Below are 27,582 nucleotides of genomic sequence, written 5' to 3' on the forward strand. Positions count from 1 at the left end.
TACCCAGAAGGTATAGAGAGATTTTGCCTTTGCCTACAAGGAGGAGTTAGGAAAGGAATTTGGAAAGCCAAAGCTCAGCTGAAGTCAAAACAGGCAAAGGCTGATAAGGACAAAGAGAAAGGCTACTCTAAGAACACTGGTAACCTATGAAGGACTAAGCAACCTGTAGGGCCACTGCTTCGTGGCTTGTAAGGCCCATCCTTGGCAAAATGGTCTGGATAATAACAAGTGTGAAGATGGGAATTTTTGTGTGTGTGAATCAAATAAGCAAACTTGTCTGACAAGGTATTGGCCCAAAACTGGTCACACTGAAGAACAAGAGGATCACCAGTTATACTAAACAGTAAGTAGGAAATTAGAAAGAAGTATTTGAAATAAAGGATTCCTCTTGAAAATATATATAAAATCAAAATAAAATTGAAAGTCTGTACCAGTGTGAGAAACCTTGGAAATGTAACAGCATCAGTCAAAAACTGTTTTGATGCTGCCAGAAGTCACCCCACTGACTATCTCACTATCTGTTCAGGCCAGACAGTACAGCATCCCTCCTGGAGGATCCAAGTTCGTGCTCTCCAGCTAGCAGATGGTCAGTACAGGGAGGGTCAGTACACACCTTAAGTGCATGAATGTGAGCTTGTAAGGTATGCTCTCACTGGCACAGGCATTAGGGCATAGCACAGCATACACTAGAGAATAGCAAAGGAACATGCAAATCTAGAGTGTCGATATATCCAATTGCAAGCATGTACAAATAGAGGACTCTGGAGTTGAAGAACAGAGAACAGCTAAACACTGGCCTATAGAGGCTATGAAAAGTGTCCATACCTGAAGACAGCAAAAACTTAACTAGACAAGGCTCTGAAAAAACGGTTCTAATTGACCACACTTTGGGCAAGGGGTGACCTCCAGAGATTTCTTCCAAAAGAAAATATATGATTCTATAGTTATTATTGCTGTGAACTTTGAAATTTAACCTCAGTATAAACCTTCTTTAATAAGATGTTTAATATTTCTTTACGGGTCTTGACACCATTTCTTCCATTACATGTAACTTTTAATTAGGCTGATATATGTCAGAGTATTTAATTTCTTGTTATACAGTTCACTACTACAGAAATCTAAACCTATTGCTAATACACTAATTAGTCTAATACTGTACATATCATGATGTTACTTCTTGGGAAAATACAAGATACCAATATTTCATATGCTCATAGAAATATTTCTGAGATGCTTCACTTCCATAACTTTCTAATTACAGGAAAAATTATTTTGCTGCATGTGATAAAGAATTTAGTACGTTCTGTAACATTAGAATTTTCACAAAAAAATAGCTAAAGAGAACCCCAAAACACAACCAGACAAAGAACAGCTTGCTATTATCTTTTATCATTCAGGTAAGTCAATATAAAAGGAAAGAACATCTGCTGCATTTACAGTTCAGAATTCTCGAGTCACATCTATTACTTGCTTAATTCTTACTATAGGCAGGGTTACACACTGTATTACACAATGGATGAAATGACATCCTGTTGTATTTCATTCCAGAACACTGAAGTGTCTGAAGTCTCCAAACAAACCAGAATACCTGTGAGGAAATCTCTCAAATTCCCTCTAGTTTGTCTTCACTTCAGGCATATATAAATCTTAACTCTTCCCAAAGTCTTCGCTGTCTACTTGTCTTCCTATTACCTTTTGAGTTCTCTTTGTTTCTTTCTTGCTTCCTAGAAAAAAAGTGTGACCCATCTTACACTAAAAAAAAAAGCTACACTATAATTTAAAGGCCTATCACTCACCACCTTCAATGGCACCACCACCTGTTCTAAATGCCTGGGTGTTTGCCAGCATACTCGGCATTGCACACATACAAGGCATCCAGATACTATAGTGTGAACAGGCTATAAATAACAGACCAAAATTCTCCCTTTCTCTTTCAACCAAGAGTACAAGATAATTAAAATTCACCTGTGTAGACACACTCTCTATATATTCAACAATAGAAAAGAACAACCCTTCTCTACAACCACTGTCTGTTAGAACTAGAATCTGAATCAAGGTTATTTGGACAAGTAAGGTTAGAAACATTAATACATAAGAAGGATAAATGTAAGAAGCATGAGGAAAAAAACCCCATTCCTCACCTGAAAAACCAATCACAGGTTACTGATAAATCACAAACAGTAGTAACTCATTTTGATTTTTGTCAGTTCCACAAATATTAAACATACTGAAAAAAATACTTGTGCAATACATACACAGAACAAAAGCTTTATCAAACACCTAACTAAAAAGAAAGCACTAAGAAGCAGTAGTACTGTGCAATAATGATGAAATTAAAGATCTACATATACTTCTTAAGTTAACTGAACACTTGCTCTTTACTTCAAGAAATGAATACTGCTGATAAGTGAAGGTATGGAAGCTACCATACTCACAATTAAAGCTAAGTTCTAAAAGTTAATGTGCTCAGAAGAACAGCAGAAAACTCAATCGAGTAATTTTAAACAACTGTCTCATAAAACTGCAGCTCTAGCAACACAAAGCTACAAAAAGCCAAAAGTATTAATACTACAAAACAGCAGAAGCTGCATTCGTATTTAAGAAGGGACATAAAGAATCATACTGGAAATCACAATCTTGTTTGATTGATTTTTCAGTGCTTTGTCAAAGCAAGCTCTAAAGGAGACAAAGCAAATGGACATAGAATAAAAATACATTACTTTACATGAGTTAAAATTATGTAAGATGGACACAAGTCTTTCTCAGAAGAAAGACCCTACACAAGGGTACTCTCTTTGCAATTAGTATGCCTGCTCATGGGTCCAAAAGCACCTGAGAAAGAAAAAGGGCTGTATGATCACAGGGTGACCATGACCCAACAAAGGGGTGTGTAGGGAGTGAGAGAAAAATAGACTGGGGTTTAATGCAATAGTTTTACGGACTCATTAAGAATTTTCATTCAGAATAATATTAACCGAAACCAAACTATTGCAAAAAAGCTGCTACTATGAGTAAAAGAGTCTAATATGAAAGGGAAAAAGCAAAGACTGAGAAAAGCATATAATTACAATGTGCCAAAAGATTACAGTGCTTACCATTATGTTGAAGGCAAAGTTATTCCAGCTGATGAAGAGTGTTTCCATTTTAAAGAAACTGCTTGTCTCTAATCATGGCCCACTTCAGAAACCCTTGGCACAAAGTTTCTGCGCTGAGTGGACAAGCTCATGTCAGCTTTTTCAGGAAAAAATATACCTTCAATGCAGTATATTTGCCATTTTAAAATCTGAGAAATACAATTTCTTATAAGTTCATGGTGGTTTTTTTAGTAATAGAATTACAATTCCTTAGAGGGAGTTGAAATCTCTCAGTTTGTTGGTGCTATGAAGCTATAGAGGAACAGGAAGTGACCAGTTAAGACAATCAAAAAGCCATTATGCAGTTTGCAAGAGTCTGCAAGTGCCTGATGAATCCATAAAATGTAATGGGTGCCTGGTTAGTGCTGGCAAACTTAAAGCAAAGCAACACAGTAAATGTACCAAGGTATCCTACAGCCCTGTAGAACTATGAGACACCTACAGATCCACCAAGCTATCTTTGCTGACTTCCTCAGTCTTTGCCAATTACCAAAATTCCTAGACAACATCATGCAGTGATGTAGCTTCAAGTGGTGGCACTTATTTTATGAAGTATGAGTTCTCCACCAGTCAGTTGCCAACAGCTGCACAAAATAAAACATTACATAGAGGATATTATTATCAGTGACATGAAGAATCTGCAAAGCTCTCATAATAGTCATTCACCAAAGGATCTCTCAGGGAACAATGTAAATCATATGTAGGCTTCAGAGAAGCAGTGTAACACAGCTGGACTTTTCTAGAATCAGTGCTACCATACATGCTGAAGATACAAGAACAAACTAAGAATTCAAATGCAATTCTAAAACATAAGGAAACGACAATACTATAATCAGCACCACAAAAAATTATGAAAATGCATAATAAAAAATAAACCACAAGATTCTTCCAGAAGTGTTTATTCTAAAATGAAACCACCATCATTTTTACACTGTCAACTTTTTCAAAATGAGTATCCTTTCTGCCATTTTGCAAAAGAATGAATTGTTGCTCATTAAAAACCAAAACAAAACACTGCTACTATATTGAGGCTCCATATTTTTTAATGAAACAAATAGAAAGCTCCATGGTAACAACCCAAATTCTGTAACAAGCTGCAACTATTTAAAATATTTTTCCATTACCAATTTAATACACTCCTACACTCTTTTCTACTAGTGATACAGCTACAGCACAACAAAGAAAAGCTACCGAAGCAAGAGGAAGAGATTGTCCTGGTACCCCTTAGATGAAACAGCAGTTGGAGAAAACTCTTATCAGTTGACATCATTTCTGCTGTGGCAGACTGGTAGGCTTAGAAACACTTGTTCTCACTTGGCCCTTTGATAGGCACCCCTTCACCTCTTCTGTAGAAGCAGGTCTAACTCTGCTAGCCTAACTCAAGAAAATGTGAACTTTATCATCTTCACAAGCAGACAAGCACTATTTACATAAACTCTATTTATTTACATAAAATTTTTGAAGGACGTGTAATAATCACAGAATGTCCATTACCTACATTTACATGTTACCTAGTTTCCAGATACTACAATAATAAAATTGGATTACTTTCTCAGAAGCAGTTCTAATAATTTTCTGTAACGCTACTGGACTGTACTCATGACTACCACCACACACCTTCACATTAGGATCTTATAAACACAAACAGCAACATAGTATCAAATCCGTTATTTGTTTCTAATCCTCTGCTGACGTTATATACCAGAGGTATTCAATTATATATGATACCGATCTAGGTTTTTTGGATATATGCACTGACAGCTTGTGCACTGCGTGAAAGTCTAGGCCTTAATATGCTCTACAGATCCCCACTACACGGAGTCAAATAGAAACAGCACTTTCTAAAAGTTCACATGTGTTAAAGTACTATGCCATCTTCTGAGACAATGAGACCCTGGGAAAAAAAAACACGACAGACCCCAAATCCTTTTGTGTCAGTTCACAAGAAGTACCGATGTTTAGGGCAACAAACTTACACCTGAGACATTGCACACAACTGTCTTCTATTCACAAGTTCTCAGTTACAGCCAAGAATTCAGTTCAGGTAAAACTGACTTCACAGCAACGTAAACATCTCCAAACCCAAGTAACAGGAAACAACAGTAAAGCATGTCATGTACGTCAAACAATTTCGTACTGCTAAAGCACCTTTCATCTATTCTTACATTATCACTAAGCAATTATATTAACCAAGGAAGCAGATGTATATTAAGAAGATAACTGTTTCTGGGCCCCAATATATTTAATTACCTCGCTTTACAATCAAGACACAATGAATGTTTAAAGAACGAACAAGCACTGATTTAATCTTAGAGGAAATTTGTAATAAGCTCCCCCCCCACATCTCCATAGATATTATATGCTAACATCGATACTTTAAAGGGATAAAAATGATCCTAGATCTTCCTCATTTCAAGCCAAAAATGTACGTCTCTCTAAAATGAGTGACCGAGTAGATCATAAAAATTCAACGCAGTACCGCTTCATCTACAAAATGTTTTTATTATCAGTGAAATACATAACACTGTCCTTCAAAGCGTCACGCTAGGATTCAAGCTGGTAATCACTTAAACACATGGAGCAGAACACAGTTCAGAGCTGTTTTCGGGCTCCTTCCAAAGTCACGAATGTGCCCATCTCTCTTATCATCATCAACAGCCTCTTTACAATTATAGCAACAAGGTATATTAAGAATAAAGAAACGTGCTCCGAAACAAATAAATCCCAAATGCCTAAGCATTAGCAAGCGTGACCGACTTCTACCGCAGCCCGCCGCAGCGGGGGCACGCCCTGCTGCTCTGGGAACAGCGAAGCGGTGGTAACGTGCTCCGAGGAACTGCGAGAGAGAAAGGCACCGAAATAAACACAGCAGGGATTTCAGCACATCTTTCTTTCTCCCTCTCTGCCTCATTCTGCCGTTTCCACTCAGCCCCGAGGATCGCAAGGCATCTCCCCGCGGGCCAGGAGGAAGGATCGCTCCCCCCGGAAGGGCTCGGACCGGGCCCGGCTTCCTCCGGCCCGCCCGCAACAGGTCTGATCGCGGCCACACGGAAGGGGCGCACACCACCGCCCCAAGCCATCGCTTCCCTTTCAGCTCACCGGTCTGACCAGGCAGTTCCGGCTGAGCCGCTCCTCTAAACCCGAAGAACTGGGTTCCCACACCGCTTCGCCGCTCGGGTTTCTGTGTCTGGGACACCCTTCCTGCCCCTAGCCCTCGCCCGCTCCTTGCCTGGGCCCCAGAAAGCCTTACCTGCGGGCCAGCCTGCCGCAGCACCGGGACGCCTCAGTACGGAGGGGGAATTTTTCACTCTGCCCTCCACCGCTTCCACGGGTGCGGGGGGCTCGTGGGTCCGGGAATCGGCTCAGGCTCCTTCCTTCCCTCACTCCCCACGCCCAGAGACCGGACCACGGTGCCCGCCAGACACGGACCTTCCAGCTGCTACCTCGCTTCACCCTCTCCACCACCCCCTCCCGCCCTTTCCCCGTGAGGGGCTGCAGGAACCGGAGCTGTTGGCACAGACAAGCCGCACCGCTCCAGGCCGCCCCCCTCTTCCCCGCCCCGCGCTCTTGCCTCCTCCCCTTCAGAGCCTGGCGCTTACAGCCACACCGAGAACTCGGGTGAGAGACTGCGGTGAATTTCAAACCACCCGCAGGGCCCTGCGGAAGGAGGAAGGGGCCGGCGCTGAGGGGAGGGAGGGGAGCAAGGGAGGCACCGCGACCACGCCAGCAGTGGCACCCGGGCACTGCCCGGCCCCGCGCCCAGGCCGGCAGGCTGACTGCGCAGGCGCTGCCGACGGAGGGGCGAGAGGGCGTTGCGGCCGCATGCGCAGAGCCGTGGGCGGCCGCGGGGGCGCTGGTGGGCCGGGTAGCGGCCGGTGCGCGAGGCCCGTGAGGACCGCGAGCGCCGGGGCTGCGCCTTGAGGCGGCCCCTCAGTGCGGGGGGGTCGTGGCGGTGCTCCGGGGGAGCTTCTCTTTGGCTCAGCAGGCAGGGGAGGGAGGGGGGTCGTGCCCTGTAGTGCGCCCGCTCTCCGCTTCGGCTGCCCCTTATCATCGGGCAGGCCGGCTGACTCACTGCTGTGGTGGGGAGAGGTAGGTCTGAGACCTTCTGCTTTGTGCTTCGTTCTCGGTTTCAGACAGGCTTTCTTTCTATCGAGTAGCCTTGCCCAGGGAAGGGCCGTGCGGGAGCTCCGGGAGCCGCGGCCGCCGCCGCAGAGCCGCAGCGCGACCCACCGGTGGGTGTCACCGCGGGCGGTGCCGCTGCGTGCCCATTGCCCGCAGGGCACAGGGCACACACGGCACACCGGCGCTTCGCAAGGCTTACGTGGGTGGGTGCCAGGCAGGGGTCATGGGTAAAAATCCAATGCAAACATTTGCGGCTTATCTTCTACTGGCCCAAACACGACCGGACTTCTGTACTGTCAAAACTGGAATATATGCAACCGTCACAGTCCCTAAGGATAATATACAGAAAAGAAAGAAATAACTATACCGTTACATATATTCCAATTTATACACAAAAAAACCAACTAACAGTCGTGAAACTTGCTGAGATTCTGCTATGAGATACACTTGGGATCAGATCTGTAGTAGTTTGCTTTTCAACACCTCTGTCATTAAGTGCAGAGTGCCTCTAAGAGTGTAGAGATGATTAGAGAAGATGGCATTTTGTATGTTAGAAATCGCACGGGAATGAAGAAGTACTGTTAAAATGACAAGATAAGACTCAAACCCATGCACCAGAGTCCTTGACAGAGTTCAAATGTCTTACTAAAATAAGCCCAAGTGGATGTACATAAAGTAAAGAAAAAGGGACATGCGAGTGAATTAAATCTATTAAAGTAAATGTAAAACAACTTTATTGTGTTTCATCATTTTTTTATAATTTTCCATGTGAGAAACCCTACACTGTCTCTGTCTTTTTCTTCAGCTCATCATACAGCATAGCCTCGCCATGCTTATTTTTAACATCACGATTTCTGTAGTTAAAGATGATCTCGCTGGAGGGAGATGAAGTAGAAAGTTTCTCATGGACCATCTGTAGAAAACACCAACAAAAATTACCAGTTTAAAATCTTCATTTTTATTTGATGTTTATTCTTGCAGAAGGGCTCACTTACTGATTGTCTGGGCTTTTTGGAGAATCTTCATTAAAAACAGCTTGGGTCATTTTCGTTTGGCCCAGCTAGTGGGAGTAGTCTTTTGTTCACTCTTGAGTAGAGGGTTTGCATAGAATCTTCTGAAATGTGGGATGTCTCAGGTCTGCAGGGGATGATTCTCTGTTAATGTATATAAAGAGCAATTTTTTTTTCAATCATGTACATTTTTCTATGATGAAGTGTTGATATTTTTATACCATTAGTCTTTTAATATCACAGATTTCACATTTTTCTGTAATGATACAGCAAAATGTCTCCTTTAGAGCAGACATGCGTTTTTGTCACTTGAAAGAACAGTTGTTTACTTGACTGAAAAGCAGTGCGCAGTTAGAACAGGCAGTGGTACAGGATGTCACAGTAGCAATTCTGAGTTCAGACACATTAATGAGTAACTAAACAGTCAGGTTATATGCAGTTTCATTATAAACCTTCATTTAGAAGCCAGAAAATGAAAGTTATGTTTGAACTTTTGCTATGAAATGACTGCAGTTACAAAATATACAATAATTTATGAATACTCCTTGATCAAATTATTAGTGAAGCTACTATAAACTTGCTCTAATAATAATCAGTTTCTGCTTAAAATAAGTAAATGAATAAAGGAGGTATCACTGGATGTGCCTTTGAATATTTTTTCTCTTCACTCGTCTTCTTATACAGTAGGTTAGTATAGATCCCTTGCCATATGTAATTGAACTTGCTGCTTTACTCTCTCCTTTCCCTTTTCTCTGAAAATCTCTCTCTAAAACTGTTTTGCTCAGTTGAGGCAATCCATGGGTGAAATCTTATTTTTTTATAGAGTGATTGTCACCTAAGAAAGTATATCTAGGATGAATCTGTACGTCAGTTATATGGAATACTTTCAACAATGTCAACTTCCTGCAATAAATTTTATACAGTTGTAAAGAGATTTTGTCACTGTAACAGCTTCTATGAGAGAAAAAATGTGTTTTCTCTGCAATGTTTGCTATTTGGGCCGTTCTGAATATCTTTGGGTTGTTTTATCCCACTCTTTAACATTTCTAATCTTCCCATGAATCTTTTGTTTAGTGAGTATTGCACCTTCTGGTTAAGAATGTAAAACTGATGGCACACATGTAAGATTATAGTGTAACTTAATCCCTAATGTCATTCCATATATTTTCTGTTATGTAGCCTCCCTATTCTCTCTCTCCCTCTCACCCCTGCCACCCTCCCTTTTTGGAAAGAATAACTTCCATCTATTAGTTTAAACGCTAGTTTGGTTTACTAATGGAGACTGATTGGTTTAGGAGCATTTTAAGAAGTTCTAACCACATCCATTGACTTCTCTCTTCATTTTGTGCTCTTACTTTCCAGTTGTTTATCTCCCCTCAGGTCAGATACCATCATTCAGCAATTCATTTGGCACAATTGAACATACTTTTTTTCCCCAGCTCTGTCTCTTTTGGAGATTCTCACTGTTGTTAGTAATTGCTTGTTACCCCCTCCCCACAAAAAGGAGTCTTATAGTACTCACTTGTGACAAGTGGAAAATCAGCTTTGTGTGCCTATATGGTAAAATAAGTGCAAACCGCTTTTGTAATGTAGGGAGCAAGTTTTCCTTGATTTTTTGTTTTGCTTTTCAAAACAGTTATTGGATGTGCTTATAGGAGCTTCTGCAGGCCCTTTTAGTCCTGTCCTCCCCCACCTTTTCTTAAGAGTTTAATTTCTGCTAAAGGTACATTTCTGTCATCAGATACACAGACACATATATTAATGTTTTCAATTCCAGCATTTATATGTGTTTTAAAATTTCAAGAGGAAAAGAAGCAAAAAAGATGCATTGCCTTCCTTGGATGATCTTTTGTATGTGATCTTCTCTGCACCAGTTTTTTAACTCTGAAATTATAAGAACTCAGAATGTATCTACAAAATATAAGGTCTGGGGAACTATAACAATCAGATAGTTTACATCCTAAGTTAAGTATAAAAGTTAGATAAACAGAGACTGGGCAGTTTAAAATTAAATTACTAGACTAGTAGAATATATTTTTAGTTACAGGAAAGGTAAATAGAGCAAAAGAAGCAGTAATTCTGTGGCACAGTCAAAAGATATCTAAAATTACGCAGTACCAGTTCTGTTGAAGTACTTGTCATTATTCAAAGAAATGTTGCTTTTCAGTCACGTTCAAAGCAATAAGTAAAGGGTTGCATGACTTAACTTTAAATGAAGGGAAACAATTTAAGACTTTAAAGAAAATATTTGAAATAGTTATTAAGCACAATGCATGCAGACTGTATGCTGAACATAATCAGGAAATTCTTTATTTAAATCTTTCGTAGAATTCATTGGAGTACTATTATCAGGCTTTCTATGTAAGGTTTTTGCATATAGATAATGTTTACCATGTAGTGGAGATAAAACAAGCATTCAAAATCTCTGTCTGCTTGGTGTGGGGATATGCACATTTCTCAGCTGTTCTTGTAGGGGTTAATGTAGACTAGAAAATTTCTGATATTGCTAGGTAGCTGCAGAATCAGTGAGATTTAGTTTTTCCCTTTACCTGATTTATTTTAGCACTGCAGAAATCTGTAGGGCACAGTAGGAATTATGTCTATACATATGCATTTTGATGGGGATTGGTGCTATCCAGCAGCAGAATTGCATGAGTTGTTTTGGTTCAGATCCATTGCATCCTCAGCAGGGAAAAGGTTAGACTGACTGTTGAATAGCTTTGGGAAGAGCTAACTGAAAAATTTGCATTCCAATGTTTTCCCCAAAATGTAGACATCCAGGTAAATGCAATCTTTTGTGGAAAACTTCTGTTTTAACACAGGTTAGGTAATTGACCAAACACTTGAAAACAGAATGCTCCCCACTTTCTAGATTTTTATTTTCACTGTTTTAGTAATTTTCTGGTTGGTTGGTTGGTTTGGTTTTGTGTTTGCCTTTTTTTAAAGTCTTTCAGAAATAAGCACTAGAATAATTTGGTTTATGTTTAGAGTGTGTTTATAGGAAGATTCTTTTTTTTAATTGCTATGGATTAGTATTCTTGTTAATATAGCAAAATTTTAAGCACTGGAGTGCTCTGAACAGTGTCCCAATATCAGCTTGTTAGTAAGAATTAAGGGGAAGATGTGTTATTTCAATCAATCCCAGGTAGATGTAGATAAATTATGAAATATCTTAACAAGGTTTGTGGACTAGGAGTTTGTGAGAAACCTTCTTATTTGTAAAGAAAAAGTGAAACTATATTCTGGAAAAAATTAATTTAAAAATTAAAGTTTTACTTTGAAAGTGTTTATGTAAGACATAGCAATATATTTAATTTTCTTATAGGACTTTATTATTCCATTGTAATAACAACTAGAGATCCAAGTATCATCATCCTTCCAGACCTGACAGATGTAATTCTAAATGTCTTTATGTTCTGTTCTATAAATATAGAAGTATTGATAAATTCCTATGCTAAGATCCTTCTGGAAAACTCAGTCTGAAGCCATGATCTATTCTTCATGTGCTATATATCCCCAAGAAGGATTTTGTAAATGTTAGTTGATTTTACTGAGGATATACCAGCCACATAGAGGAAAATCACCTCACTCTTACACAGTTTTGCTGAGTTTGCAAAACTAACAAGCAGTGTCTGTGTTAAGTGCGAGTAAGTGTGAATCTTTTAGTATGTACTCACTTTTTTTCCTTGTCACTTTTCTGACGCCTGTTATATTTTTTTAATGTAGAAATGTCGTTAGAATGTAAAGTTTAAATGTGTCTTTTTAATATTTAGATTTTTATAACATACTAAAATATAATGGGGATTTATCACAAATTTTCTATGTCTGATGTCCCTACAACCCAAATTATCTTCACTTACTACAGTGTTACCACTACGAATGCAGAGGTTAAGAAATTCTTAATAACTAAGACATATCTACTATGATTTTATCTTCTTTAGAAAATATGATAAAAATTAAAATGCTCTTAAAGTCTTCATATAGCAAAAGTAGCTTTCACTATTTTCTCCAGCAACAAAGTTGACTCTCTGTCTAATATGTTTTAAAAATAACCAAATGGAATAACTGAAATCCAGAGAGAGGTGCTTCTTTTCCATCAGTATTGAGACTATGCTGCTGCTCGCAGCTTCAGTGCCCTTCTCTGTTGGTATATGTTGGACATTAATTTGCATCATGATTTGAAGGTGAAGGTGGATTTTTCCTTTATACAAGTACTGTTAAAGTGGAGAAGCATAAGGAAAGTTAAATTCTAAATTTCAGGCTCTGAACTATACTCTCTAGATTGTCCAATATGTATATTGCTCACAGAAGCCAGTCTGTGGTACAAGGTACCCTTGTACCTTCTTTGTAGGCTTAATCACCATCACTTCTGGTCCAGTTATTTTACAGCGCCTGAGCAGTCACTCCCTCTTCAGTCAATGGCAGCTATGGATGCTCAGCACTCCTGAGAGAAACAGCCCATTCCAATTAAGCAGACTGGGTTTAATAATACTATTTGCTGAATTGAAAATCAGAAGGCTGGGAATTAAGTAATATTTTCCTGTAAGGTACATGCACCTGAGATCTAGGGCAAAACCGGCTTTACCAGGTCATGTTAGAGCAGATAATACCTCAAATGCTTGAAATTTTAGGTCTATCATGCTGTACAAGTGTTTGTTGGGGTTTTTTTGTGTTTTTTTTTTAAAAGGTGAGTCTCTATTCTGAACATTTTAGAGAAATGCAGTGCTAACGGAATTCAAACACTAGGTATCAATAAGGGAGAAGAAAAATGTGAAAAGTTCACAGAAATGTTCATAATGATTAATTTAAAATAAATACAGTTTAAACCATGTTCTACTTGCCCATAAAGCTTAACCTGATGAATTTTGTTTTTAATTTAATAATTTACTTTATATAGAATTTTAATACAGCATATCCCTCTTTAGTCTTTCTTATGGCAATATGCAGATCTTCTCTTCAACTAGAGAATGAAGCTACCAGGAGACTCCAGATGTCTGATTGTAACATTCAAACTGGCCAAAGTAAAAAGTGAATATATAATATGAAAAGTGAATATATAATATGAAAAGTGAATATATAATATGAAAATACTTAAAACAAATTAATTTAACTAAATTAAATTGATAGTATTCTTTTAAATGTACAATGCATTTTAGAGCTTGAACATACTTGATTACTTAGATTTTTGTAGCAAATTTCTCTCTGTGTACTTCATGTTGAATCTTCTGGGGATTATGGCAGCTCAACCTTTGTGAGCTAGCAGTAAAAAGCAAATATTTATGTTTCTGTATGTAATGTGTTTTGATCTAAAATAAACTTTATTGTTGTAGAATTCTGTATTTGATTCATGAACAAGAAAAGATTATTTGCAATTTCTGAGGTTTTGTTTGGACTTTTCAGGAGTTATTAAGATGATCTTGCAAATAATCGTGATTGCTAACGGACATCCTAAATTATGCCTATGCAACTCTGTGAGACTTCTTGAATTGTATTAGCAAAGGTCAAACCAATTGAAACAGAGTAAACAAAGCTTTAGATGATGCAAGTGAAAGAATGTGTCTTCAACTGTTTCTAGGCTGAGCAAATGTAAAAGCACTATAAAAGCAAGCAATGTCACTCTCAGTATATACTGGACAATTCTACTTCCAGGCATGATTTAATTCTGAAAAGTGACAGGACAGTCTTGTTCAACATTTCTGTAGGATTTGAAAGGAAAGCCAGTTAACTTTTGTGATGATTCATGCCTGAATATTTTGCACACTTACTATTTGACCAGCTCAGCTAAATAAGTGAGGGAGAGCACACACAAACTGGATTACAGTTACTTGTGCAGACTTGTTTATTAGCATGCACTTAAGAGAGACTTATGCAACCTGAGCTCAGCTTGCACAGATGTCACCAAGGGCATACCTTTAAAAAATGGGATTACACAACTGTAATGAGAACACTGTTTGGCAGGGAGAACCATTGCTACAGGAAGCGAGATGAAAGCAAAAAATAATGCTGGGTGATTAAAGGAGCCAAGGTTTGTTTTGTATGCCTGGCAATTTTCTTTGTAAAAGACCCAAAACCCCCGAAACACCCACCCTACCCTATCTCTCTGCATGACTACAGAAAGCATATCTGGTGTCAGAACCAAGGCACAACAAATACGGATTTTTTCATACTGTTTTTATAGGAATTTTTCAGAATAAAGCTATACTTTGAACCATGCCTTAAGCTTTTATGCAACAACTTAGCTTTGCTACTTTATTATCTACATCAGCTGATTTAATCACTTAAGACTGAAAACAAATACTTTTAGAATCTGTTAATAACAACAGAATGGGTTAATCCACCAATTTAAGAATCCTTCAAATCACCAACAGAAATTGTAACTTTTGGTTTTATATATATAATACATTAGAACATCATAAACTAATAAACTAAATATTAAAACTAATGGAGGCTAAATGGAATCTCAGACAGGTCCCAGTGTCTAATGACAAGCAATTACTTAAATAACCATTTCATGCTGCTAGGTTATTCCTTCACCAAAGATGTCATGGTACACTTCTAACTCTCCATGTCTGCTTTGCTTCAAAACCTTTGAGAAAAAAATTAAATAGTCACCAGACCAGTATAAGTAAGATGTGTGCTGACTTTTCAAGCTTTGCCTGTTTCCTGAGGGACATAAATTCAATTCAGTCAATTCCTGGTAAGCAAGACAGCCATGCATATTTTTAGAACAGCCAGTTCTGCATCTGCGTTTATCTACTTTTTTATGTTGGCCGGGTTGCTTGTAAAAGATGGTACCAAATATAACCTGTAGGATGATAACTGCTTTCTAAACATAATCAGGTTGATTGAAACTACATAGTAGTTGTTGTGTTCCTTATAATTTGTCATCAGTAAGTGTAGAAGTAATGTCTCCAGTATAACCTAGAACAGGAAAAAAAGTGGCTTCCCATCTACATGTTGTTACTGATAAAACATGCACATCTTTTCTTAAAAAAAAAAGGCCTCAGGGCAAAAAAAAAAAATCGCTTTCATGCTGGAAGCAGAAAAACAGTAAAATATTTCAAATTAGCTATTTGAGGGTTGTACTTGTTCATATTTGTCAGTTTTAAATGAGTAGCATCCAGAAGGGCTACTAGATGTTCTGTAAAAAGTTATCCCAGATATTATTGAGACCAAGAAAAAAGTTGTAAGGGAGACATAGAATTGAAACTCATGTGAGTTATAACTGTTTTACTTACTGACTATTTTTGGGCAATTTAATATAGGATGGAAGTGCAAAACTGAACTAAACTATTTTACTTCTTCCTTTGTCCATGCTAGGTTAATATGAGAAATGTGAGGGTTTTGCCTGGAAATTTTGTGACAAATCCAGAGGGTTTTAATTTGAAATTATTCCTTTGATAATGTCAAATAAGGGTTCAGAGTCCAACATCCAGGCTGGAAAGTAACGCCAGTGGCTCACCTAGCAGCTCTGACACCAGCGCATGACTGGCATGGTGCTAAGTCTGTGCAAGGTCAGCGGCTGGTGGGAGGCACCATGGGCTGTCGGGTGCCCCAGCCGTGAGGGTGCAGTGCAGGTGTTCCTGGATGCCCACCTGGGAAGCAACTGCTCTCCACCCTAAGCCAGGCAGCTGACTGAAACCCAGGACTGAGAACTCCCTGGTTTAGCACAGAGAAGACAAAGGAGTGGAGTTTGCAGGGGTATAGTAGAGGTAAGAAGAGAGAGAAGTAGGTGCAAAAGTATAAGCTGTTTGATCAGCTGATGAAAGCTGCTGGTGTTCACAGCCTCTTGCTAGCAGGTTCTTGCTGCAGATTGTTGTAGTAAAAGCACTTGGTAGGTCAGGATCACAAAGATGTGAAGGTTTTTATACTGGTGTACTGAAGACCTGATACTTGCTATCCTACCACTGCTCTCACTTCTCAATACTGTGCTGTCATCTCTACAGTGATGCCATTTTCTGATCCTTTGTCTCTTCTGTATTTGCACTGTGAGGTCTGATTTTGAGTTCCATGTTTGAATTCTCTTAATAGTTTATATTTTCAGTATTTATACTTTTCCCTATTTCCAAATATGTCACCAAACAAAAAAATATTTAAGTGTTTAAAATAAAACAGCCAGAAGATCATGTTAAAAAGCAAACAATTAATAGTTTTTATTTAAAAACTATAAATACTTTGTGTTAACTCATGTACTTGACAAGTTTCTCATTCTTGAAGCATTTAATTTCCATCATTAAACCTCTTAAGTGTATTCAGTATTTACATTCTTCTCCCTCCCTTCCTAAAATCCATATTCTCTGGAAACACTGGAGGCAAACCTCAGTTTTCTGTGCCTTCAGTATTTCTATCTTTGAGCAGCCTTCACCTTTGAGCAGTCTTATTGTTAGACTAAATGAACTAAATGAACAAAAGTCTTCCACTACAGCAGAAATTAAATTAGTTTCATTATCTAGAAGTAAAATTCCAGTTTTCATTAACGGATTTTATTTCATAATAGTTAAATTTCTTGTCCGCAGTGGTAATCCTCTCAAATAAGCATGAGGGAGCTCTCTACCCATTTATTATTTTCTTTGCACCATATAACAAAGCTTTTCACTTGATCTTTTCTGCTTTTATCTTCTTGGGGCATCTCTGCGTGAATGATGCAACTGGATTTATGTATATGAAAATCAGTGCTAAAACCCCACAAAAGTGCATTCAAAAAAGTGCAAATCTTTGAACTTAAAATTAAGAAATTTGACTTGCTTTTGGACAAAGAGTATTTCAAGGCTGTTCATGTATCTGCTCTGAGTTGTGTTTGCGATCTATCACTTCTGTTTTCTTTGCTCTGAGGCTTATTTTGAGCAACCATTGTGTTTACCTGTGTGATGTCTGCTTTTCCAGTTTGCTTTTTGGAAACTAGGTATTGTCTGGAAGCAGCAATTTCTCTTTTGAACTCCAGAGTAATAGCACCTTAATTCTGAATACTTGATTCTGAAGTATTTCATGCTGCTTAGGTAAGAGAAGTCACTTCTAAAACTGCTCACTAGTTTCATGGCAGGTTTGCAGGCTGTAAGGTGATGGCAGCAAGAGAATGTTTTAAAAGTATACACCGTGTACTCTAGATTACCAACACCACAGAAGCTAAAGCAGCCTCATTCATAGTGTTATTTCATAATGTTACCTCCCTATACATAACCTTCATACCTTCATAATCAAGCTCTTGCTTGAGTACATGTTAAATGGACTACACCAGAAGACTCCAAACCCCCTGTGGCTTGTGGGTACTATATTACCCAGTGCAACTTTCTGACATTGTTTATAGCTATAAGAAATTAAAAGGTTGTAACAGAGAAAGAAGAAAAGCCGCATGTTACTTGCTTAGTATTTGTCCCTAATGGACTAGCAAAATTTTGGACCACTAGACTATAAAGAATGAAATATCCAGAAAAGTACTTTGAAATAATAAAATTAACAAATGTATGAGTCTTCATATTGTGCCTAATTAGATTAACTTAAAACAATTTTTAGTACATGGAGGAAGAGAGGAAAACACTGCATGATTCATTTTGAACAAGAATTATATAATAATGTGATGCTGGTTAATGCATTATGACAGCATGTGAAGAATTATCTTTCTTCCAGTAGCTGAACAGAGCCAAAAGGAAGTTATGCCTTCCTTCTAAGTATTTGTGTGCATTTTATAGTATAATTATGAAATTTTAACTGTTAGTAACACTTTTTCTCACCATAACCATTTTTTCTCTTGTTTTGGTGTACCAACTGCAAAATTATCTTGGTGCTTTGGATCATGGCAGTTTATATTGAAGAATGAAGTGAATAGAGGTCTAGAGAGTTACATGATGTAGAAATAACATTTCTAGCTATTTTTAGTGGTTATAGGGATGAACTGAATAAGGTAGGATAATAGAAGAACAATACATGACACTTTACTCTTGGAAATCAAAGACTAAATAACACTATTCTAGTCACTACCAGTAGGAGATAGAATTATATCTTGGTGTTTCCAGGAGTTCTGTGTATTCTGACTCAAGTAGCCACAGCAGGCCTCCCTGCCTGAGCAGGTCTGGTCTTCATCTCTGGTAAATAATTCAGTGTAGCACTTCTGTGAAGAAATATTATTACATGTGTTTAATAAAAAAGAGTCACAGAGTAAAAATCATTCTGTAAATTCTTTAGTAAACATTATAACTCTGAGTTTCTTTGGCTGCATGCAAAGCACTGCTAAATCAGAATGGGAAGCTCACGATACAGTTCCTGGTTTCATAAGAAGGACCTGGCAGTGATGGAAATATTCAAAAAAATTGCTTGAAATCCTTTAATTTAGCCAGACAGAGTAATAAATGATACAGTTGTCTTGTTCTTTTTATGCCAGGCTAGTTTGCTCTACGTACAAATATGTGGAATTTCTAGTATCTTTCTTGAGCTAAACTTTTTGATTATGGCCTCTGTCTGACCAAACATACTGAATGCAATTTAATACTGTGGCTGTCCCCGTCAATGCAGCATCTCTCTTATCTCCCACAGGTGTTATTCCAAATGAAGTGTCAGCTGCTGCAGGACAAGTTGAGGTCAGCCTAGTTTTTCATGATAGAATAGTTTGAGTTCATATTGCATTTATTATAAATTTAGCTGTATAATTGCAACCCGTAGGTTAAACTCCCTTCCCCTTTCAGAGCCATGGAAAAGTCCAGGTGGTTTGAAGGAAACTACCAGAGGAAATACTCACTTGAAGACTTGTCACTGTTTTGTGGTGATAAGCCTTTTTTTTTAAAGGTTTTTTTCTTCCCTTCTGTAAACATAGCATTGTACTACTTCAATTACAGGCATCAGAGTTTATTTTGGATAGTTGGAAAACCTAGCTATTTAGAAGGTATGTGATCCACTTTTAATAGATGCACTCATCAATTAGGAATATTTTATATTAGCAAATCAAGGTGGTATATTTTATATTAATAATGAAACATAACTATTCTGTGAGCTGTACCTTATATTTCTTAACCCAATGTCTCTGGCCTTTTCCATATAAGCAGGGAAAGACTTCACATGTGAGAGAGGAGTGTGGAATCAAAATGACAAAATAAGGTGAGAAAGTCTGACAGAGAACAGATTATTAGAATCTGAGTTTAATTTGAAATAGTGCATGTTAAGAGATGAAGATGCAAAATCACATAGTTGGAGCATTCTGAGCAGTTTGCTAATTGCTTCCCTTTTAAATAATACCTTTTTCAAATTAAAGATTCTCACATCTCAAGATTCTGCATTTGCAGTGTTGCTTTGCAGACAAGGGGGATAATAAAAAGGAGGCATGTCAGCATGTCATCTTTATGTACAGGTGAGCTCCTAGAAATGATGAAATGGCATAAGAATGCAGCAAGGGAAGCATCTCTTTTCATTATGTATGTATGCAGTTACATAACGATGTCTGCTAGACCAAAGGTTTAAAAATATTTTAAATTATAAATCTGAGAACAGTATCAAATGGTCCATGTTTCAATCCCATATGTATCACTAAGTTGCTGTGCAGTCTCTTGAGTCTTCCAGAACTCACTTTGTTCACCTGTGAAATTATCTGTATTTTATGGTCATGCCATCAGATTTACCACACATTTGTTTCTAAAGCTCCTCAAGAAAGTCAGATAACGTATGCAAATCAATACTGAATAGTAACTGTGCTTTTGTAGTAGTTCAGCAGAGGTGATGAAGTATTCACTACTTTCAACTGAAAGGCAAGTGACTTTTTATGTAGAAGTGCCTTATGCCTGTTACTGAGAAGTCAGGCATGAAAGAAATTTCAAGCCTAAAGCCCTTGGTCTCTTCAACCAGATACTCCACCCTACTCAGTGGGTGGCAAAGCTTGTAGTAAATCCTAGGAGCTAGAAAGGGGAGTTAAGAAGGATGAGAAACATTTCCCTCCAAAACATTTAATTGAAAAGTATGAGTAGTAGGGAATTGAGTATGCTAATACTCAAACAACAATATAGCAGTATTAGGATATTATCTTAAATGCTGACAAGTTCCTAATCTGAAACTGCTTGAGTGTTCTTATAGATCTGTCTTGAATTCAAGCACTAATTGATAAATCTAGCTACATAAAACTGTTGTCTTTGTGCTTTTATACATAATGGCTGTGTGCAATCACAGAAGAAAAATATGTATTTGCTTTATTTTGTATATTCTAGGAACTGTGATGCAGGGAATTAGTTTAATTATTCCTAAATTGCTGTTTTCTGTATTCTGCATCCATCAGTTTCATAAATCTGATGGCCTCAGAAGGAAAGTGAATATTTTCCTTAATGACCTAGCAAATTATACAGTATTGTAATTGGGAAAAAATACTTCCTGATTCTCCTTGAAATAGCTCCTTACCTTGACTCTTGCAAATGTTATTAAGTACATTTCTTTAAGAATCTGTTATGCTATGACTTAGTGACTTCTCTCAGCTGTGAATTCTGCTGGGTACAGCATCTCCAGTGATGTGGTTTTAGATGTTCTGCATTTTAGCTAAAGGAATCACACATATTAGGCGGTTTTTAGGTCTTCCCAACTCACTGTCTCAATATCTTTGCATGTATTTTTAGCCCTGCTGACTAGAAATTATTAAGTAAAATCATCTGCTGTTTCTTAATGATAGTCTTTAAGGGGCAAATATTAACACAGACTCAGAAAAATCCCAGCAGTCCCAGTTGTGTTTTATGAATGTGTATCTCAGTATTCTTAAAAAGCACCTAAACATGCAGTCATTTCTTTGACCTTTCTATCACCAGCTGGGCAAGATAAGAGAAAAACTAAAGATGTGTTTGCAGGAAATTGGGTAGGATCACTATTCATTAAAATATCAATAGAAGCACTGAGATGCAAAATAGCTTGCCCACTGTGGGTGACAAGGGCACTGGGAGATCTGGGAATAGATTCCAGGTCTCCTCAATCAAGCCATTCCTCTCTCATGAGGAATCTGTCTTCAGGAGCAAGTTATTGTCTCTTCTTAGATACAAGGTCCCTACCCATATAGATTTGATTTTCTTTTTATTTATTTACACTGTGTTTACAGAAATAAGAATAAAAGTACTCAAGTGAGCATCTGCTGCTGGCTAATTTAAAATCAAACTCATGACTAGCATCACTGTTGATAAAAACAATTGTCATTTTATAGCACTGTTGGCTCTGTTTTCTTGGCATTCAGAGTTTTTAAGGTACATTTAAGTAAAATAGAAGTTAGGAGAAAGGTTTTGACACTCTAGACAAAGCAAAAGAGAAACACCACTTAACAAGGTATTGATAAAATTAAAATCTTTGTTTTAGGAAAGTCAGACTCTTGAAGGATCAAATCTGGTCACTCACTTTTAAATATTCCCATTCAAAAAAAGATGTCTCTAGTGAGCCAGTTTACTGCAGTGGTTCTTAGTAGTCTTTCTTCAGTGGCCAAGCTTGCACTTTGTACTTTTGGAAAGAGAGGTATATGGCATGAAATGTGATCTCTGAACAATTTTCCTGCTAGAGCAGAGAGATTGTGTTCCCTCCCAAGGTGCAGAGGAGCAGTGCCTGTCAGCTTTTCTTCTCTCTGAAGCGAGTTAATTCCTCTTGGCTTCCCAGTGTAAACAATTGTGGCTTTTAGGTTACCTTTCAGTTTTTTCAGACAGTGCTCTTGCTCTTTTCATAGCCTTGTGCATTCTGAACACACTCACATATCTGACTTTTCCCTCATGTCACTCACCATCTTTATTCAAATGCCTGTTAATGAACCTTTTTCCTCCGTTTTACCTTAACTGAGATCTGGGCACTACAGATGAATATATGAATGCACAAATAAATAGCATAGACTGTTTGATATGAAGTCAGGCACATGGTAAAGAAATTTAATATTTGATACCCAGCAATTACTTAGAGCAGCTTATACTTTGTACACAAAAGGATCATACAGCAGACATAGAAGCTTTGGGTTTAGTCAGTTCCCTGACCCGAATGTTTTTAAACTTTTATCCCACTGTTGGTATAGTTTTGCATTTGTAATACTGACAGTGACTCTGCAAAGGCATAGTTATAATCTCCAACAACACTGTCATCTGGTGGTGGTTGTAATTCACAACATTTAAATAAAAAAGTAAAAATAGCAATCAGATCAGGCTAGAAAAATGCTCTGATTATCTATTTATACTAAAGCTTTTAGGGTTCTAATCACAGCACTATAAAGGATTTTGCACAACGATTTCTTCTCATTCTGTGGGCTGCAGGTACAATGAATTACCATAATTTTCACTGCATTGTCAGATAAACTGCTGTCTTTTGTAATGTTTGTGATCAAAATACTTCCAAACTGAAACTGTTTATCTGTGCATCTATGCATGGTACACTCCCTGACCGCTTTAACATCAACAATAGTATTTTGCATTTTATGAGTAGGAGTAGAAACTGCAAATATTACCAAATGCAACATTCCATAAACTGTCTGTAAAGAACAGTGGTGTGTACATAAGTTCTGGACAATAACTTCTAATACATGATCAGTGCTCCCTTCTGCTTAGGTTTTTTTACTCTATTACCAGTTCTTGTTAATTTCTTTTTAAAGTAACCCCCTCAATGTCAAATATTATCCAGGCAGAATAATAGGAATATTCAACGTTGTTTTAACAGCAGGATGATGAAATAAAGAAAAAATCAAACATGAAAAACCTCCTTTTCAAAAATATGAACCAACATTAAAAATTTATCAGAAATGTTACATATATTATGTTACATCGTTCTGTGTCTTTTCATATTTGTGTTGGATGACTGGATTGAAAGAACTAGCTGCTAGCAAATTCATACATCTTTGACAAAGTAATTGATTTTGAATGTGTGGAAAAGAGTATTGAAAGACATATTCATAATTCATACCCATAGCTTTTTTATGACTTCCAGAAAGCTGCAATAACTTAAAGACAGCATTTTAAAAATTAGCTTAGATTGGCTGAAGGCCGTATGTATGAATACTTCAGCCATCAGTAGCAACTAAGTCACTGGTTGAGATAATATCAATACTCCCACTAACAGAGTTGCTTGTTAGCTGAACTTCAAATAGCGCTTAGTCGTATTATAGTTGAGTTTATAGTTAAGCAAATTGCTCACCAAAGACTGTATGTTCCCGAGCACTCTGAAATAAATGGCAACATAAAACTGTCCCGCTCCTGAGTGCCTCTGTCTCCCTTGTGGCACCTCTAGTTCTCCGGGGACTCTGCACAGTAAGTCAGCAGAAATTGCTTGTTTTTTTGTCAGGTTAGTTTTCTGCTGACTGAACACAGAGAAATGACTAAGGGAACAGTCTGACAAGCACTGGAGCTAGCAAAAGGCAAGGAATGGGATGGCAGGAATGTGTGGGCCAGCATTGCTGACACTTAGAGAGAAGTCTAGACTGCTGTGAAAACATAGTCTTTTACATTTACACTCTATTCCCTTTCCCACGGAAGTAGCTTAACTGCTATAGATTTAATTTGGAACAGACCATAACCAGTGCTGTTTGCAGATATACATTTATCTTTCACAACACCATAATATCATATTTTTCTTGTTTAGTCTATGTTAACTGGTGTACTTAAGGAAGATGAAGGGCAAATCTTCACTTTCAACAACTACTTTTAATTTTACAAAGAAATCTACTAAGGTCAGATCGGCCCTCTAGAAATAAGGTACTTATTCAGTTAACTATGGGATTTTGACACTCTGTGTGTGTATGGAAGAATAGTTCCAGACATTTACCACAGGACTTCTGTGGGGTTTAGAGCAAATGCTTTGTATATTGCAATATATTTTAATCAAACTTGCCCAGATGCTAAAATATTTAAAGCCCTTTTGTAAGGCTTATGATAGGGTTTTGCAGAATTATCACATATGTCTTCAGAATTTGGATAGTACTACTTAATGTGGGATACCACTTTGTATTATTGGAGCACTACTAGATACATAGCCACATATCACAAAATATTGCTGGTTTGTACCAACTCAAAAGCACAGAAAGGATCACTACCACTTGCAGTTTATCTATAACTAAACAGTCTGCTGAAAATTATTTTTTTGAACATGTTGCAAAAAAAAAAAATTAGGAAAAACAGCAGTTTATGTTTGCTGTAGATGTATCTTGGTTATTTTTTTAGTCAGTGTAACAGCAAATGATCCGTTTCCTATGCACCTTTTTTTTCAAACTACTTACAGATTTCAGGAGCGTATTTCAGTGAAAACATTTCTGGGCGTTAGTGATTACTGCATGCAGCCTCCTGAGTAGGGCGGTATACAGAAGACCAGCGTGGTTCATCATTTCTTGCAAACAGTACCATGTATTTCTTAACCTTCATACAGAGTCACTGTCAATACAGTGTTTCAAAACAGCCCCATTATTGGAGAATGAATGCTGGCTACTGCTGACAGCCCTCTGCATCTGTATGGATAGGACTGAACACACATGCACAAATGTCATCCAACAAGGGCTCTAAAGCCAGAGGCTTTAACCTAAAGCAGCCAAGAACATTTCCGCCCTACTTTCATGGGGACAGTAGCAAAAACAACTGTGGCAAACCCTGCCTTTCCACCCTCAATGGTACTTTAGTTGTAAACAGTATATCTCAGATTTACAAACAGAAGAGCATTCAAAAGGTTTTAAGGTGGACTGAACGAAAACAGCACGACTTTCTTATTAGCAGATAGGCTTTCAGGCAGTTTCAAAAAAGCAACTGTTGAGCATTTAGTCGGAAGCTTTCACAAGCCGAAGAATCGGGCAACAAGGTAACAACAAGGTGCTCGGTTCTCGGGCTTGTGAAAGCTTGTCCGCGACACTGTCAGTACCGGCTTAGAAGGACTCGGTCACGCGAGGGCTTTAAGACCGTCAGCGTTCTGGCGGGGCGGAGGTACGGGGTCACACGGTACGGCGGCGCAGAGGTGCCGCGAGGCCGCTGCGGGCGGTTGTTACCGCTCCGTTTTCCCTCTTGACGGAAGCGGTGACTCCTTTCTGCCAGCTCCGTTCCCTGGACGGTACCGCCTCCCGCGCCCGCTGGGAGAGAGGCGAGGCGGCGCTGCTTCGCCGCGGTCGCAGCTGGAGTGCGGGCTTGGGGGAGGGGTGGCCCCGGGCATTGCGCTGGGAAGTTTGTACCTCGCCGCGCACCGTGCCGGCCAGGGCGCTCGGCTCCACGTTGGCCGCGCAGGCGCAGCTGCCGCGACGTTGCCCTGCCCCGGGGAGCGGGGACCGAGTGCGGGGCGGCGGCGGCGGCTCCGCGGGCAGGGGCAGGTGGAACTCGGTCCCGTCGTCCCCCGGGCGCCCCTCGCTGCCCCATCGGCTGGCCGGGAAGCCTAGTCCTCTTCTCCGTCCCGCCATCATGTTCAAGAAGCTGAAGCAGAAGATCAGCGAGGAGCAGACGCCGCCGCGCGGGGCGGGGGGACGCACGGGCTCCCTCCCGCCGCAGGTACGGCGGGGCGGGGCCGGGGCCACCGGGCCGTGTTGGGGCTTGTGGCGGCCTCTCACCCACCGGGGCAGGGCCGCGCCTCGCCCGGGGAGATCTTGGTATCCCATGGGCCGGTCGGACAGCGGAAGGGTCGGGTCATGCCGCACCGCGCAGGCCCAGCCGGCCTAGGGCTGCGGGCTCGGTCGGCCGGCGGGCGTCGCGCCCCGGTTTGCTCTCAGCGCTTCGCTGGAACTGTGACATCCAAGTTGGTTGTTACTGATCTGCTTCCTGCCCTAGAAGCCTCTCTAGATGCTTCTGAGACCGTGGTTTGGCCACTCTACAAGGACGGTCTTGTGGAGGAATGTAAAAACCATCTCTTGTTTGAACGGAAAGGGGATTCGTCTTTACTATTTAAAGTAATAACATTTTATGTGCACTGAATAATAATCCAACATTGACGTCTCCAGTCATCCTTCTCTCTCAGTGTTTATTCTTTCAGTTCTGTAAATTCTTTCTGTTTCCGTCCTTTACAGGGCTGGTTTGCTTACCTCAACCTTATGTTTGCTTTTTGTTTTCACTGTGGAAGAACTGAGAATGTAGTATAAATCTGAGATCAAGGCATTTATTTATTTGTTTTAATCATAATTTAATCGGCTGTTTTTGTTACATGTACTTTCAGGAAATTAACTGTTGGATTCTAGAAACTACCGTTTTTAATTTATAATAATGCACATTAGATATGACATGAGTGCAGAGTATCTCTATAAGTGATAGTGGCCAGAAAAATGTTGTGATGATTTCATATGTGCATTGAAACAGAATAAATTCTCTCTTATCAAATTTTGGGTAGAAGGGCTTCAACAAGTTGTCTTTGTATTGGCAAACTCCATGTTTATAGTGTCTGCCTGTGTGTCATCGCTGGGTTTTAAGTATCCTTTGCATCTTGGAATCTGAAAGAGTAAAACTGATTATTAAACTCTGTATCCTGTAAATGTTAAGCTATAGGCAGGTAATTTTGTTAATTTGACAAATGGGTGATCAGTTTTCTTGGCTTGATTGAGTGTAATTTGAACTGCTGGGAGATCTGACACTGCATAGTCTCAGTATTGAAACATGGTTTCAAAGCTCCTGACATTCAGCTGTGTTATATTTCTTAAATCACTCATTTGTCAAATAGAGGTAATATTTTTGAAAATGGGTTTACTATAAAGTTTTATGTAGTTTTTCAGTCTTAAAGTCTTTCACTGTGTCTTCTCTAGTTAGTGAAATTAAGTATGTTTTTGTTAGTTGCAGTTTAGAGTGCTGTCCTGAACTGGCATGTGTGGTCAACTTTCAGTACAGTGCAGCTGCAGAGTTTACTGTTTTCAATAAACTGCAGTTGAATTATGATACCTTGCACACAGTATTGTAATCCACTTAGTTCAGAATACTCCGTGCATATGTTCAAGGGTTGGTACTTGCTGAAAATTGCCCTAGTGAATAAATTTGGGCCTAAGGGTACATGTGCACCCTCAACTCATGGCTTCGCGAATGAAGATTTGGGAAGGGCTCTACCCACGTTTGTTACAAGTGTGTTGGTGGCTAAAAAGGCCAATACGAGATAGACACGTCCGGTTGCAAAAGGCACAGTAGAAAGACTCCTTAGGTGGTATATTCTGCAAGGCACGAATCTTTCTGCATTGTCTTTTCTCCTTAAGAGTGATCCTGCGTGCTTTCTCAAAAGCATCAGCAGCGTTAAAGATCATGTGTCTCCAGACCTCCCAATTGGAGGCCAGAGTAGACCAGTTATGTTGATCAATATGGCCAAGGCCGAGATGTTGTTTCAGGGAGTCCTTGTATCTTCTCTTCGGGGCTCCTCTATACTTGTGACTGCTGCTTGTTCTAGAACAGATGTATTGGTCACATAATCTG

The 27,582-nt window shown here is 39.1% G+C and overlaps 3 protein-coding genes across 14 annotated transcripts in view; 1 reads left to right on the forward strand and 2 right to left on the reverse strand.

Moving 5' to 3' along the window:
- LRRFIP2 (LRR binding FLII interacting protein 2) overlaps nt 1-6,538 on the reverse strand; it is a 62,495-nt gene extending 55,957 nt beyond the window's left edge. For 2 of the 7 annotated variants that reach the window (XM_027744386.2, XM_027744384.2), the window contains exon 1: nt 6,385-6,538. The gene's annotated coding sequence lies outside the window, so the exon portion shown is untranslated. The remainder of the gene's footprint in view (nt 1-6,384) is intronic. The other 5 variants (XM_027744387.2, XM_027744385.2, XM_027744388.2 and 2 more) reach the window with 4 other exon arrangements.
- Nucleotides 6,539-8,327: 1,789 nt separating this feature from the next.
- Nucleotides 8,328-25,889, reverse strand: LOC114000217 (translation initiation factor IF-2-like). The gene is made up of 2 exons (XM_039384436.1): nt 25,079-25,889; nt 8,328-8,410 (listed from the first exon to the last, which is right to left on the reverse strand). Exons 1-2 carry the CDS (start codon nt 25,561-25,563, stop codon nt 8,338-8,340), a joined length of 558 nt encoding a protein of 185 aa, XP_039240370.1. The 5' UTR covers nt 25,564-25,889; the 3' UTR covers nt 8,328-8,337.
- Nucleotides 25,336-27,582, forward strand: part of GOLGA4 (golgin A4) — a 72,535-nt gene continuing 70,288 nt past the window's right edge. For 3 of the 6 annotated variants that reach the window (XM_039384424.1, XM_039384425.1, XM_039384428.1), the window contains exon 1: nt 25,741-26,087. In XM_039384424.1, coding sequence (XP_039240358.1) covers nt 25,830-26,087 — 258 coding nt within the window. In that variant the 5' untranslated portion in view covers nt 25,741-25,829. Of the gene's footprint in view, nt 25,693-25,739; nt 26,088-27,582 lie in introns of those variants that run through there. The other 3 variants (XM_039384429.1, XM_039384426.1, XM_039384427.1) reach the window with 3 other exon arrangements.

The sequence above is a fragment of the Pipra filicauda genome, unplaced genomic scaffold, assembly GCF_003945595.2.
Source record: "Pipra filicauda isolate LSUMZ 115617 unplaced genomic scaffold, ASM394559v2 scaffold353_size752799_pilon, whole genome shotgun sequence".
Classification (NCBI taxonomy): domain Eukaryota; kingdom Metazoa; phylum Chordata; class Aves; order Passeriformes; family Pipridae; genus Pipra; species Pipra filicauda.

What these genes read in the sequence shown, in the direction of transcription:
- LOC114000217 (XM_039384436.1), bottom strand. Translation starts at nt 25,563, where the DNA reads ATGGGGCAGCGAGGGGCGCCCGGGGGACGACGGGACCGAGTTCCACCT. An exon ending in GACCGAGTCCTTCTAAGCCG is followed by an intron (nt 8,411 to 25,078) that starts GTACTGACAGTG and finishes ATACATTAACAG; the next exon opens with AGAATCATCCCCTGCAGACC.